General features: G+C 36.9%; 1 protein-coding gene across 2 annotated transcripts in view; it reads left to right on the plus strand.

Annotated features, from left to right (window-relative positions):
- GLRA3 (glycine receptor alpha 3) overlaps nucleotides 1-15,968 on the plus strand; it is a gene marked incomplete at both ends in the record, with an annotated part of 157,819 nt that overhangs the window by 106,495 nt on the left and 35,356 nt on the right. For both annotated transcript variants that reach the window (XM_082842411.1, XM_082842410.1), the window contains one exon: nucleotides 2,137-2,219. In XM_082842411.1, the coding sequence (XP_082698537.1) occupies nucleotides 2,137-2,219 (83 nt within the window). The remainder of the gene's footprint in view (nucleotides 1-2,136; nucleotides 2,220-15,968) is intronic.

The raw sequence follows: 15,968 nt of genomic DNA on the forward strand, positions 1-15,968 counted from the left end.
TTTGATAAAGAAATTCAGGATCACAGTCACCAAGGCGACGCATTTTTTTCATCCTTGTGCTGTTAAAGAAGCAATTGTATTGTACCTTAAACAAAAAGAAAGTCAATAAATAGACTTTTTCAGGATATGAGTTATGACAGAAGTTCTACAAACAGTGTTTTTCTTTGCCAAATAATTCCTTCCGGGGTCTTTTTTTTTTTTTTAAGAATTATGTAATATCTTTTTTTTTACGCCAGAAAAACAGCTAGGATGTGAATTTGACATCACAAGCATGGTGAGATCTGGAGAAGATTCTGAGAATGCTATTTACTTCCATACAAAAGGTCACAGAATTAATTCTCTAAGCCAACATTTGAAATTGGCTGACCAGAGAGCCTTGGATGTTTGGAAAATTAATGGGTGTACGTTCAAAATGTATTTGTTCATACACTTCTAATAAACCCTTTTATAAGACAGAGAACATTGTGTCCAGCTGATTTTACAATTGCCTTTTGAAGAGAGAACTTTGCAAATGGACAAGATCACACTTACAGGATCACTTAACCTAGCTGAGTTAGGAGAAAACTGCTTTTGAAGAATAAATTCTGTGAATTATTTTAGTGTGCTCTGGACTCTGACTTGAATGAATTGTCAGATGATCCCCTGGGACTCTTAAAAATCCAGCAGCTTCACATCTGTCCATTTATGTCTCTCAAATGATGTCACTGGGGCCCCACCAAGAGTATTCAATGTCAAACATGCACCATTATAACTTTATGTCTATGGGCTACATAAAAATGTCACTTTGGAGAATGGGGTTACATTTAGTGGAGCTGATGGCCATTTTTTTGTTCAAACTTTAAATAGTTTCTTACCAGTGATTTAGTTCAGTCATCTTCGTGTGCATCCTATATAATTTGGGGGAGGAGAAGATGGGGAAGGCTGGGGTTGGGAGAATGTACTAGTAATCCTTAATAACTAATGTTGATTTAGTGTTTACTATGTGTCAAGCACTCAGCTGAGCGTTTTATATGTATTAACTCATGTATTGGTCACAACATGTCCCCAGAGTAAGTACTATTCTTATCTTCCTTTTGGAGATGTGAAAACTGAAATAGAGTGAAATGAAGTGATCTGAGACCATAAACTCTGTGGTCACAGAGTCTATGTGAATGACTCAGCCTAGGTGCCCACTAATATATTGCATTTCAATGGGAAGACTTTCAATAAAAGGGGCTGGCTAGAGAGTTCTCCGGAAAGAACTTTGTTTGAATAAACTTAGGTTTGTTTGGATCTGGGCCTCTTTTTCTCACGTCCGGAAACTACAAATTCTTGGTAATTCTTGAAGATATCTCAGTAATATACTTTTCGAAGAAAAAGACATTCAAGAGTAGTGAATTATCTGGAATGCCGACATACTAAAGCTTTCTGGAAGGGGGAAAAGTGGGTGGAACGCTGGGGTGGCCATCAGATCATCTCACTTTGTGGGAAGCCACATCAGAAGTTCAATTGTTGAGCATGGAATTGTGTCCCACGTTTTCGAGAGGGCTGTTTCGTGGCCCTGATAAGATCTGGTGAAATGCTCTAATTCCATGACAGGGAAGCCCTCTTTAATACCGAGAATTTTGGAGACCTCCAGATTCTGAGTGTTTTACTCTGGGTGTTCACTGAGAAGTTCTTCAGTGTAGTTACAAAGACGATGAAAATTGTCAGACACACTGCTTCCCTGCACCCAGCCTTTTGCACACTCATACTCCAAACCCTGGATCTCCTTCCCTCCTTAGGAGTGCTGTCCCAGTGATTTGGGAGAAGTGTGTCTTTGGCCTTTGGTATTCGTTTTATAAAACTCACACTCAAATATCTTTTTTAAGGGTCTCAGACACCTCTAGCCCTCTCTGAAGGAAAACATAAATAGATAAATAAATAAACGTGATTGCACGTTTATATATACAGCTTTTCTTTCCCCCCAGACCAGATTGATGTAAAAGAATACCGTTGTTTTGCAGTAAATGATATACCCAAGCTGGAGCAAATTTTATTTGAGTAGATGTTAGTCATTACCAAAGCAACATGGTTTTCCAATTGTACCTTGAACAATAGAATATTAACATGATACTATAAATTTCTTTTAAAATTTATTACTTTGAATTCTTTCAGATTGACATTAACACTCTCCTGTCCAATGGATCTCAAGAATTTTCCAATGGATGTACAGACCTGTACTATGCAACTGGAAAGCTGTAAGTAGGAACAACTTCCTTTTTCTGAATACTTTAAAAAAAGAGAGTAGATGTATATTTGATGGGCTATATAGATAATTTATTTTGTCATTGTTTTTGTCTAACATTTACTAAATGGGCATGTTATCCTCTACATAGTATGGAAAGGAATGATGTCTGTCAGCACATGCACTCTATACTGTGATAAAGAAGTAAATTCAGGACTAGAAATAACATTTTTTAAGCTTGAAAAACAGCTATTCTCTCTATACAAATCAAAGATAAAAAGGATGATGACCATTAAAGACAAACTACCATTCTTTTTAATGGAGTGTCTGCTGTAGTCCAAGCATTTTGAATATATTATTTCTCATACTCACAACAAAGATGTTGTTATCCCCATGTTTCCACATATGGAAATGGTCACTTTGAGTGATTTTGCCCCAATTTATGGAGGTGGTAACAACAAACCATCTGGCTTCAAAGGCTGTGCTTACTCTGAACCGTTTTGTTGACCCCTCAGCATTTACTCAGAGAGTACACTGCTGGCTGTGTTGTGTGTTATCTCCGGAGAAAAGACATTTCTCACACTTTATCAGAGATTTATCCAAGCTTATAGGCGCTTCTTTAAATTTCTTCTTTCAAAGTGGATCCGTGTGCATCACGGATTAAATGTTAACACACGAAAACTTAAGGTCCTTCTGTTTTTCTGCACTTATCTATAGAATCAGCCCAAACTTAATTGGCTTTCAATGTTTAATGCCATACGGATAGTAAGCATTATGCAATATTTTTCTTGTTATACTATGTTGTATCAAGAAAAAAAATGTCTGTTTGACATATTCCTTGAGAAAAAATTTGCAGATGGATCTTCAGACTTGCAGGCCTCAGAGGCCAGGTCTGTAGTGCGGGGGAGCTGCCACTAGATGGCGTGCCTATGTCGTGGGGGGATGCAACCCGCCCTCCACATTTGGTGATTCTTATTAAAGTGAGGAAGTGGAAATACCCGTTTCTCTGATAATATCGCCTTCTTGTTAAATTCAAATGCATTACTTTTATACGTAGTTCTTAAATATTAATCATACTCATGGACAAATTACTAAATTAAATGAAAGGAAAATAAAAATCTAGTTTTAGTTGGGGGAGCTATTTAGCAAAAAATGCGGGGTGGTGGTGGGGAGAAAGACAGGATTCCCAGCAGTGTGCATTTCTAACTGTTCCAAGAAGGCATTTTTAAAAATTAATTAATTAATTCGTTTATTTATTTTTGGCTGCATTGGGTCTTCGTTGCTGCGCGCGGGCTTTCTCTAGTTGCCGTGAGCGGGGGCTACTCTTCATCGCGGTGTGTGGGCTTCTCATTGCGGGGGCTTCTCTTGTTGCGGAGCGCGGGATCTAGGCACAGTTGTGGCGCGCAGGCTCAGTAGTTGTGGCTCACGGGCTCAGTAGTTGTGGCGCTTGGGCACTAGAGTGCAGGCTCAGTAGTTGTGGTGCACGGGCTTAGTTGCTCCGCGGCACGTGGGATCTTCCCGTACCAGGGCTCAAACCCATATCCCCTGCACTGGCAGGTGGATTCTTAACCACTGTGCCACCAGGGAAGTCCCCAGGAAGGCATTTTGAGGACAGACTTCTTGGTTGCAAAATTAGGTACATGGGAGAGTAATCGAGAAAAAAAATCGTATGAAAAATAGTCTAAGCCACACTGGTTCCCTAATTACTAAACCAAGGATGCTGTATGTTATCCAATAGTGAGGAGCTATTCAAGATGTAGGAGCAAGAAAATGAGTTGGTCAATATTATGCTGTTAAAGATTCTCTCAGCCAGAGGAACCAAGGTTATTTAAGAAGGTTTCATAATATTCCAACAAAAAGAATAAAAGTAGGGACAAAAAGGAACAATGTGGAAGGTAGGAACAGTACAGGTTGATGCTGTAGAGAAGGCAAAATGTTATCTTTAACTTCTTAGGCTCTTCAGGCTGGGCCTGAAAATTAAACGGAGATAGGATAGATTAACAGAAGAAAAGGATACCCATTTATTTAATGTTAAGTTTTACATAACATGGGATCTGTCATAAGGAGATGACTAGTCAAGGAAGTGGCCAAACCTAAATGCTTTTATACCAGGTTGAACAAAGAGAAGCAATTGTGGAAAAGTACCTAGACTGTGTGGGGAAACTAAAGGAAGATGAGAATTATTTTAAAAAGTCTGTGTGTACAGAATTCTCTTGGCTTTGATTCCTGGTACGGGGAGCACGTCTTTCATGTGGGAGTTTTTATCTACAGTTTTCAGGAAGAAAAGGGGAGATTAGAATGGTCTTCTTGCATCTGCTGTTTTTCAGGTGTCTTTAGCTCAAAATAATCCTTCTACTAAAGTGGCATATTTAGGGGGCGCATATTCCACCATTCTTCATTCACTTCAATACAAAGTGGATGCAAAGGCTCTGGGAATGAGTGAGTTAGAGCTAAAGAGCTTTCATAGGTAGAATCGTTTCAGAAATACTGACAGAGAAAGAAAACATAGAATAAGTAAATGTTAAAGGGAATATTGATAAATCCAATCTTAATATATTTGAAGTTCAGGAAATTTAGGTATAAAGCAAAGGGAAGAGTGAGACCTGAAGACATACTATTAACAGCCATCTACAGAGTGGTTCAACCATAACGAAATTTTTAATGGAGAGAATGCACAGATGAAAACAAACACACAAAGAAGAGCCAACGCTTAACAAAGGCCTTCATTTCGAGGTTGTTGGAAGGAATTCCAGTCAAGGGGTTTTCATAGATAGCAAATTAAAATCGCAATCATGCAATCTCAAAAGAGAAGGGGCAGCTGAGGAGATCTGTTTAAGAGCATCAAGTGCTGTGAAATGGTGCTTTTTTTTTAAAAGTACTTGAAAAAAGTCATTTTTATTGATGATAAAAACAAATGTGATTAGAATGATGAGGCTCAAAGCTGGATTCCAAAAAGTTTTAAGAAAAAGGGGGAACATGATGAGCAAGTGGTAGCAGTGAGTGAAATCCATAGTTCCACGAATGTTCGTTATTACAGATGAGAGGGTACAGGGCCTAAGGACAGCTGGCTCACTGGACTTCGTTAGAATAAGGAAAGCTTCCTGGGCTATTTTGCAGACACACATGCTCATGTAACGAGACCTTTCATCTTCCTGCCTTTCCCAGAACATTTCCAATCAATCAAAAACCCAATGCGGGAAAGCAAAGCCTCTTGTTGCCTCCGCCTTATTTCTTTCTTTCTTTTTTTTTTTTGCGGTACGCGGGCCTCTCACTGTTGTGGCCTCTCCTGTTGCGGAGCACAGACTCCGGACGCGCAGGCTCAGCGGCCGTGGCTCACAGGCCCAGCCGCTCCGCGGCACGTGGGATCTTGTCGGACTGGGGCACGAACCCGTGTACCCTGTATCGGCAGGCGGACTCTCAACCACTGGGCCACCAGGGAAGCCCCGCCTTATTTCTTAATTTCTTTATCAAGAGTTGGTAGACTGCCTCAAGTATCCCTTTCATATTTCAGTCATTAAACACTTCCTACCCCCTTATTAGAAATTAATTTAGCTAACAATAGAGATACTGTTTGTTAAACGCTTTTAGCAGATGCTAAGAAAATCCTGTCAAAGTAAAAGCTACTGAAGTCAAATTCTTCAAGGTGTTTTTCTTAAACTGTTCTATTTATTTATTAGCATCTTTATTGGACTATAATTGCTTTACAATGTTGTGTTCGTTGCTGCTGTATAACAAAGTAAATCAGCCATAGGCATACATATATTCCCATATCCCCTCCCTCTTGTGTCTGCCTCCCACCCTCCCTATCCCACCCCTCTAGGTGGATACAAAGCACCGAGCAGATCTCCCTGTGCTATGCGGCTGCTTCCCACTAGCTATCTATTTTACATTTCGTAGTGTATATATGTTCATGCCACTCTCTCACTTCGTCCCAGCATACCCTTCCCCCTCCCCATGTCCTCAAGTCCATTCTCTACATCTGCATCTTTGTTCTGTCCTGCCCCTAGTTTCGTCAGAACCGTTTCTCTTTTTTTTAGATTCCATATATATGTGTTAGCATATGGTATTTGTTTTGTTTTTCTCTTTCTGACTTTCTTCTGTAGTCTTTTAACCTATTTTTAAAAAATGACCGAAGATGAAATTTTTTAAAGATGATAATGGAATACATTTGAATGATGTGTTCAAAATCAGCAAATTTGTACTAGAAAATTTGAACAATAGAAAAACAAAGAGGGACATGCTTTAACCTTGACTCACAACTGTCCTCACGCGTATTAACCCTTTTGGAGTTTGTCTCATGACCCTTTTTCTTTTACTCGTGTGTATGTGTGTGTGTGTGATTATGTATATATGTGATTATATGTGACCAAATATGATTCCAGTTCACTTTTAGAACTAAATGTGAATCTATAATTTACTAATAAATCTCAAAATTGTTTTGAACTTAAATGTATGCTCAGCCCACATTTTCTCTTTAAATAAGTATTACTTTTACGATTTCCTCCTGGTATAAAGTATACCTGATGACAGGGGTGACCATATAATTTATCATCAAAATGGGGACACTTAGGAGAATAAATGAAGGGCACCACATGTATTTAAATTTTTATATCTTTGTAATATATATTTATTAACTGACATGATTTTTATATTAGTGGATGAGTATCGTTCTAGGTTTTTAAATATAATCCTTCCTAAATCAAACCAAACTAATTTGGAATCATCTTTAAAGCTGCAATTTTGGTACTAAATTTGAAATTGTTGACACCATTAGTGGATCTTGCTATATAGACTATAATGGTTTTATTAAGAAAATAATCTGTATGCAGTTGAGATAGCGAAAGTACTTGATAATTATAGAGCTTAATTTTACTTTTCTTTGTATTGAAGTAGGTAACTAGTTCAGCCCATATATTTTTACAGATATTGTCTCTGTCTTGAGTACCTTTTATCAAAAAATGTTTTTATAGAACAAAACTCAAATTAGTTGCTTTTATTTAGGAATCTTTTAAAATTCTTCACCTAATTCACACGCTGGAAAATAGGCCTTCTGAATTCCATTGAATTTCAATATAAGTTATCCAATTAAAAACAAGCAGTCCATCAATATAATTTTCTCATAAGTTAAGATATTCCAAAGCACATTTATTAAATAAATAAATAAATATTGTACAGCATTTGAGACTTCAGTGTTCTCCCTTAATATTGTAGGGATTAATCTCAATGTGTACCTGTTTAGAAACATCATATTTATAATTCCTATCTGATAAAAAGTTTCAGACTCTAAAATTTTAGTGCTCCATTCATAACATAATTTGATTAAATATTTCCAACTGATTTTGAACAAATGCAACCGAAATTTAGAGAACCTTTTTACTGAGAGTTCAATACCATTGCAGAATATATAAGTTCATTTTTAAAGTACTTTCTAATGTTCAAATTAAAAAAAAAATTATCTGATGGCAAACAGTAAATAGAGAAATGTGTTATGCCATGATGAAATATAATTTTTAATTCAACATCTGCTTTGTCACACAGAGAATTATAGTTCACTTAACTCGACGTTCCTATAAAAATGTAAAATTTAACAACTATCACTTCTCTTCAATTGATGGAATGGAGCAGAGCTTATGGATGTAAAATAAATCATATGTGCATCGTTACTAATTTCAAGAATACTGCATCTCCATAGATTTTTCAATTTAGTAAGAACATAATTTTTAACATGGTGATGAGTTCCAACAAATATTTTATTCAGATCCATCACAAACAAGTGACATTTATTTTCAATGCTGAACTTTTAAAATGAATTTAACAGACTTTAACAATAGAATTTACAGTGACATCACATACTTCATCCTCAACACATGTAATTCCAAAAGAATTAGATTTAAAAATCAAACTCATTTAAAATCATTTTAACCAATTTTCTCTTTGAAGGAGGAAATGATACTGAAACAAAACTGCCATCATTTAATTGCTTGCAAATTTCCTGTTATGCGCTTTTCCAAGAAAACCTGAAGTCAAAAAAGAGTGAAATTAATTCAGAAAAATAATCATTCGATCTAAATAAAAATTCAGTTTTCATAGAGTGATACATAAATGCTCCCCCTGCAAACACACTTATCAAATGATCATCTTTGGGCAGTATTCCAAAAATGACTGTATCTTTTGAAATAGATGCTGATATGTTTTCAGCTCATTTGTGTCTTGTGGCTTTTATGTGGACAGTGCTATCCTTGTAGCCCCTTTCGTGAATGGTATATATAAACAACATTTTGTTCAAGTTGCACCTTCACCATCAACTTTTTGTGTGAAATGGAAATTTGGTGCTTGCTTTTTCAGTAAATATTGAATTCTTTTAGCCATTGCAGCTAGGAGAGTTTATTACAAAATATGAGTGTTGCCAAATAATAAAATAAATGTTTGTAGGTTTTAAAGCATTCGGGTTACTTCCTATATGATCCTTAGCAGTACTAAACTAGTAGTACTAAGCAATACTCAGCTTTCAGTTACAACTAACATAATTTTCTGTGACACTTAGGCACTTTGACACTTCACACATGTCCCAGGTTTGTACACCAAGTGCCCAGAGGGGGGAACAAAGGTGAAAACTACTGCCACTACTGTGATCAGGAGTTAGCTGCCCTTGAAATGTTAGTTACTGAAGGGGTCTGATAAAGATAGAGGGACCATTGCTGAAGCGGGCTGTTTTACAGGTTTAACCTAATATTTCATAATTATACTATGGGAGAATCTAGAAGTAAAATTGAAGATATACCAAACCAATAATGATGTATTTTCAAACAATGATTAATAATGATACCTAATCTAAAAATGAAGAATCTAGAACAACTGATAAGTCAGAGAGGACATAGGGGAGAAAAAAAAAGGTAATCTAGGGCTGTTTTGGCAAACGAAGATGTATGGTTAGAATTCTTATAACCAACTGACTCCTTTACTAAGAGAAAGGAAGAAAAAGGGAAATCCTGGAAGATTGAATATTTTTTCTCTTAAGACACTAAGCTCTCAAAAAACAACTGAGTCATCGTTTTTAAAAAATAAATTTATTTTATTTATTTATTTTGGCTGCTTTTGTTCGTTGCTGTGCACAGGCTACTCTTCGTTGTGGTGCGCGGGCTTCTCATTGTGGTGGCTTCTGTTGTTACGGAGCACGGGCTCTAGGCACGTGGACTTCAGTAGTTGTGGCATGCGGGCTCAGTAGTTGTGGCTCCTGGGGTCTAGCACTCAGGCTCAGTAGTTGTGGCACACAGGCTAAGTTGCCCTGCGGCATGTGGGATCTTCCCGGACCAGGTCTCAAACCTGTGTCCCCTGCATTGGCAGGCGGATTCTAAACCACTGTGCCACCAGGGAAGTCCCTGGGTCATCTTTAAGTCTACCCCAATCAGATGGGATGGAGGCATCATATTAAGATACAAACAGTTGTAAATAATTGAAAACAAACACCCCTCTATTTTTCACATCTGAGAAGAGTAAATATTTAATTTAATACTGCTACACCTGAATAATTGTTACAGTCTTTCCTCTGGAAGACTTTATCTGATTCTCCTTCTGCTCCTGTACTCCAGCTTAGTTTAGACCCCTTTCTGCACTCACATAGAACTCCGCTTATTCTCTATCAGACTCTTCACAATCTGTTAGTTTATCTGTTTTATTGTCAGCTGCCACTATTCTACGAGCATCTTGACTGGAGCCAGGCAGTTCCAGCCGTTTACCTAAGTACTTATATAGGGTAGGAACTCAACAATTATTTATTAAATTAATGAACTAGTTAAATTAATTCCAGGGCAACATTTCGGTAATAAAATTTTTTCTTGTTGGTAATATTTGAATATTTTTATAGATGAGATTTTTTAAAAATAGAGTTTTTAGAGCAGTTTAAGGTTCACAACAAAAGTGATCAGAAATTGACAATTTCCCTTACACTTCCCTACCCACCCCGCACATGCACATCCTCTGCTAGTGTCAACACCCCACACCAGATTTACAATCCGTGGACCTCCATTAGGGTTCACTCTTGGTGGTGTGCATTCTCTGAGTTTCGACAAATATGTAATGACATGTATTCCATTGTAGTATCGTACAGAATAGTTTCACTGCCCTAAATATCCTCTGTGCTCTGCCTATTCACTTCTTCCTCCCCCAGATCCCTGGTTACCACTGATCATTTTCCTGCTTCCATAGTTTTGCTCTTTCTAGAATGTCATAGAATTGTAGCCTTTTCAGATTGATTGACTTCTTCCATTTAGTAAGATGCATTTAAGGTTCCTCCATGTTTTCTCATGGCTTGATAGCTCATTTCTTTTTAGTGCTGAATACTATTCCATCATCCGGATGTACTGCAGTTTACTTATCCACTTACCTGCTGAAGAATATCTTGGTAGCTTCTAAGTTTTGGCATGTACAAAGCTGCTATAAATTTCTGTGTGCAGGTTTTTGTGTAGACATATGTTCGACTCATTTGGTTTTCAACTCCTTTGATTGCTAGATCCTATGGTAAGAGTATGTTTAGTTTTATAAGGATCCACCAAACTGTCTTCCGAAGTGGCTGTACCATTTTTTCATTCTCACCAGCAGTGAATTCTTGTTAGTCCACATCCTCTCGTCAGTATTTGGTGTTGTCAGTATTCTGGATTTTGGTCATTCTAATAGGTGTGTTGGTTTCTTGTTGTTTTAATATGAAATTCTCTAATGACATAACAAGAATTTTTTAAAAGATTATAAATTTATATCTCCTGATATCTTATACAAGCCCCCTACCATTTCTTATGTTTAATTAGAGTTTTTAAAAAACTATTTTCTTATCTAATGTCAGAGAAATTGGGAATTTGCATGAGGGCTTTTTTACAGAGGGCTGGAAAAGATCGCAAGGAAAAATTACAATTCTTTCAAATATTGCAAACTTCCACAGCATATTAACTGCATATCTATTGAACCCAATTTTTGGTGCTTCAAACTATGATTCTTTATTTAAATATATATCAGGAGTGTATTTTCTAAGATATTTGCGTGCACAAAATTATACACATTTAAAAAAATTCTGCATACATCCATTGCAAGCTCTCCACTCGCCAAAGTTGATGAGAAGTCCAACATCATAAATTCTTCAGGACGCCCCCTCTTTCATAGTGTTAGGAAACAGTGTCTGGGTTTATGTGAGTCTTGAACCAAAGTCTGTGAGGCTATTATGGCCATGCTGCCGCTTCTCCACATGGACATCAGTGTCATCACCAGATGCTGAACATTGGGCTGCGTTCTGCTATGGCCCACTGTCGACTAGCCCCAGAGGTACCACTCAAGAAGTTCAGGCTCCAGAAGCTTTTTCTGCATCTCAAGATTATACCTACGTCTTACTTTCCCGCCCCACAGGTATTCACACTGCTATGGTCCACTTGATGTTCTACACCCCCCTCCCCCCAGTTACAGTGCCGCATGCAATTGGCACAAGTTTTTAATGTTTATACATGCTTAGATAGCTTTCTACACTTTAACTTTGATTCCTTTGATCAGCCTGTCTGTTTCTTTAACAGTAACTAATCCTTTCCTATTCTTTTTTTTTTTTTTGCGGTACGTGGGCCTCTCACTGTTGTGGCCTCTCCTGTGTGGAGCACAGGCTCCCGACGTGCAGGCTCAGCGGCCATGGCTCATGGGCCCAGCCGCTCCGTGGCATGTGGGATCCTCCCGGACTGGGGCACAAAGCCACGTCCCCCGCGTCGTCAGGCGGACTCTCAACCACTGCGCCACCAGGGAAGCCCTCCTATTCTTTTTTTATAGTGTATTTTAATTAGATTTATAAGGCTATATTCAATGATATCATAAAATCAGAGGGCTGGAAAAGACTTTGGAGTTCATCTATTTTAACTAACACAATGATTAAGGGTCTCATAACATTCCTGACAGATCATTTGCTAGCCTCTGCTTGAGGGAAACTTGTTACCTTACCAATTCCACTGTGAAATTCTTTTAGAACATTCTCACTTACACTTATTTAGCTGAAATGTGCCTTCTTGAATTTCCTGTTTGTTACTTTTCTGTCTTCACCTTTCTCTTTCCAAGGTGAAAATTCTCTGATCCTTCCTATAGCTTTTTTTCCTTTATATATTATCTCCCTTGATAATCTCAGATAGTCTATAATTTTAATATCATCCTTAGGTAGGTGACTCTCAAACTTATAACTACAATCCTGATCTCACTTTCAATGTATAGGTCCGTGATTTCAACAATTTTCAACATATAAATCAACGTTCAAACTTGTTAGCCATACCTGCGTCTCCTGCTAGCATCTTAAATTCAGTGTACCCCCAAGTAAACCCATCAGATACAAACACACAAGCACATCTTCCTCCTTTCCCTTTATCTATTTCTAATTCAAACAGTTAACCTCCTCATACATGTTACATACTATTTTAGGTACTGGAAAAATATGTCAGTGACTAAAATAGAATAATCTCTGCTTTTATAAAGTTTAAATTCCAGGAGGCTAGATAAAAAATAAACAAAATAAAAACTTGATGACTATATACCATGGCAGGTAAAGAGTAGTTCAAAGGAAAAAAATAAACAGGAAAGGGTAATGTAGACTCATTGGAAGAAAAGTATTTTATAAGATGGTCAGAGAAGGCTACTCTACTGACATGACATGTAGGCAAAGGCTGTGGCATAGCTACTTGTCAGTGACTTAAGACTTGAAACTTTGAAAAGTTCTTTAACTTCTTATTTTCCCTTAACTATATATTTAATTAATTTCCAATTTTGACAAAATGATCTACTGAAGTATTACTTCAACTTTATATTCCTGAAGAACCGTTGAGGAAGAATGAAAATTTTTTCTTTACCTTCTCAACAATGCAAATAAACCTGTTAAAATTGAATTCATTTTATTGTGTTCAAAACACTTAGCATGAGATCTACCTTCTTAACAGATTTTTAGGCGTACAATACATTATTGTTGAGTGTAGGTATGATGCGATACAGCTGATCTCTAGAACTTATTCATCTTGTTTGACTAAAACTTTATGCTTGTTGAGTATTCTCATTTCCCCATCCCTCAGCCCCTGACAGTCACCATTCCATTCTTTAATTCTATGAATCTGATAATTTAAGATGCCTCATACAGGTGAAGTCATGCCGTATGTGTCTTTCTGTGGCTGGCTTATTTCACACGGCACAATATCCTTGAGCTTCATCCATGGTGCCGCAAAAACTAAAAATAAGACTACCGTGTGATCCAGTAACCCTACTTCTGGGTATTTATCACAAGAATTCAAATGAGGATCTTGAAGAAATACTAGCACTACTGTGTTCATTGTAGCACTGTTCACAGTAGCCAAGATGTGGGAACAAGCTATATGTCCATTGACAGACGAATGGACAAAAAATGTAATATATACATACAGTGGGGTACTATTCAGCCTTTAAAAAGAAGGAAATTCTGTAATATGGGGGAAAAAACCCTTAGTTTCTGAAGGTGGTAGTTTCTTAAATCTTGGTTGCAGTGTGAAATTGGAAACCATAGCAATGAACTCTTCTTTTTTTGTTGTTGAAGTATAATTGATTTACAATATGGTGGTAGTTTCAGGTGTATAGTAAAATACAGCAAAATAATCTGAAAAAAATATGAATATATAACTAAATCACTTTGCTGTATATTTTTCAATGAACTCTTCATGCTCTTGTAAATTAAAATCTGTTTGTGTCTTGAACGTTAAATGGATCTTTTGCCTATGCATGATTTTTAACATAATGCTTTGATCATTTGCAAAACATTAGCTTAATGAGTTATTCAGATATTCCAAACATTGACACATAACATTATACAATATTGAAAAGTCACATCTGTTAATATCACCACTGAGCTCATCAAAAAATCTTTAAGTATTGGGAAAATAATTTTTCCAAAATTTAATGTTAAATAGAAAGCTCAAAATCTACCATTGACAACAAATACTGTCAGTTGTTTCCCTCAACACGATAGGTTCACTCACTTCTTTTATTTTCAAGAAAATGATTGGCCATATACCTAATTGTAATAACCGCGGTTTGCCAGTCATTTTTTTTTTTCAAGTAAAAATGGTGTTTCGAGCAAAACCAGCTGGTTTACTTGCAAATCAATCACACCAGTGCTTTCCCTTAAAAGAACCATCGTGTTACAACGTGCAGCTGAAGTGCTTTATCCGTACTTCCCATTTTGATACCCAGAATAGTAAAAGGACATTTATATAAGGGTCAAAATTTACTAAGATTATAATTGTTATTGGTTCATCAAGGATTGAGGACATTCTTAAATAAAATGGCATTGTTTATACTGCAAGATACGGCAGTAAAGAATACAATAACCACTAGCACAGTCTGCAGCCACTGCTTTTATTCTAAAGCACTAGAAGTTTTACTTACTGTGTTTTCACCATCTGGACCAATGTCAACACAAGGAAAAAGGCAGATAACGTCTTATGAATATGAAAGCAGTTGGATTTTGTGAATCCCATGAGAAGGTTCTACTAGAGTAATGTTTCTAAAGCACAATTTTTGTCATGTCACTCCCCTGCTCAAAAGATTTCAATTGTTTATCATTGCCCACAGGGAATTTTAAAAAATCAAACTTTGCAACCTGGAGTGTAAATTTTACATAATCTTACATTAATTCATCTTTTCATTCCATATGCTTCTTCATGCAAACTGGCTCTAGATAAATAAAGTTATTGCTATTCCTATTATAAACCTTGGGAGTTTGTGGTTTCTTTCAACCAATTATACTGTTTCCTTTGCCTGAGTGCCTCACCGTCTCTCACGTTCTTTATATGCTGGTCTTGCCTTTTTTCAAGGTGCAACTCAAATGAGGCTTAAATGGCTATTATAGATCCCTCTTCTGAAAGCACATAGCACTTTGAACCTCCCCCGTGCCACTTATTTTCTACCTGGTAATAGCACCTCACATCCCATGAAACCCAGTAGGATGCCTTATATATGGTCTGTGCCGAACAAATACTTGTTGAAGAAACAGGTGTTTGCTTGCATTGAGTCATTTGTTTACACGTTTCCCTGCAGCTACCCTATAAGATTGTTGGCTGAAGGTAGGGTTAATGCTTTTGTTCCCTCAATGAACTATTCCTTGTTGTGGAACTCATTATGGTACAAGGCCATTCAGCTCACAGCCTCAATCTCATTAGCCGGTCTCTTCACCTTGGCAATTCTCAGAATTGTATAAAGTTCTGCCAACCAAAAGCATAAGGATGCTAAAACACTGTGAACTGTGTAGAAAAGTACTGATTTTTTTTAAAGTTATGTTTGAAGGCTTATTGAGGCAAAATTACCATTTAGTTAATTTCCTTGAACATCCACTTAGTTACTTAGAATAAAAGCATTACCGCCTAAAATTGTCATTTCACTATTTTCCTTCTGGTTTCAAACTTAAATATTTTATGGACCTTAAGAAAATAGCATAGCTTGATTAGGATATGCCCATGCCTAAATCACTTAGTGTGCATGATTATTTGACACAAGAGCAAGCTGAGTATGCTGTCTATAAATTGCATCAGAGACTAACTAAGCCTTGTCTTTGAGGGAATTTCAGAGAGCTACTTTCTTTTCACAGAAAACCCTAAGAAAAACTTAGAACATAAAAACAAAACAGGGTTTCAGTTCATTTCTCCATTTATCTGTCTAAATTGGGAAATATCTCACATATTTTTGTCTTCGGGGATTGCACATATGGAAGAATAGGGTACTTGTCTTACCTGGAAGT

Source organism: Leucopleurus acutus, assembly GCF_964270905.1.
Source record: "Leucopleurus acutus genome assembly, chromosome: 7".
In the NCBI taxonomy this organism is placed as follows: Eukaryota; Metazoa; Chordata; class Mammalia; order Artiodactyla; family Delphinidae; genus Leucopleurus; species Leucopleurus acutus.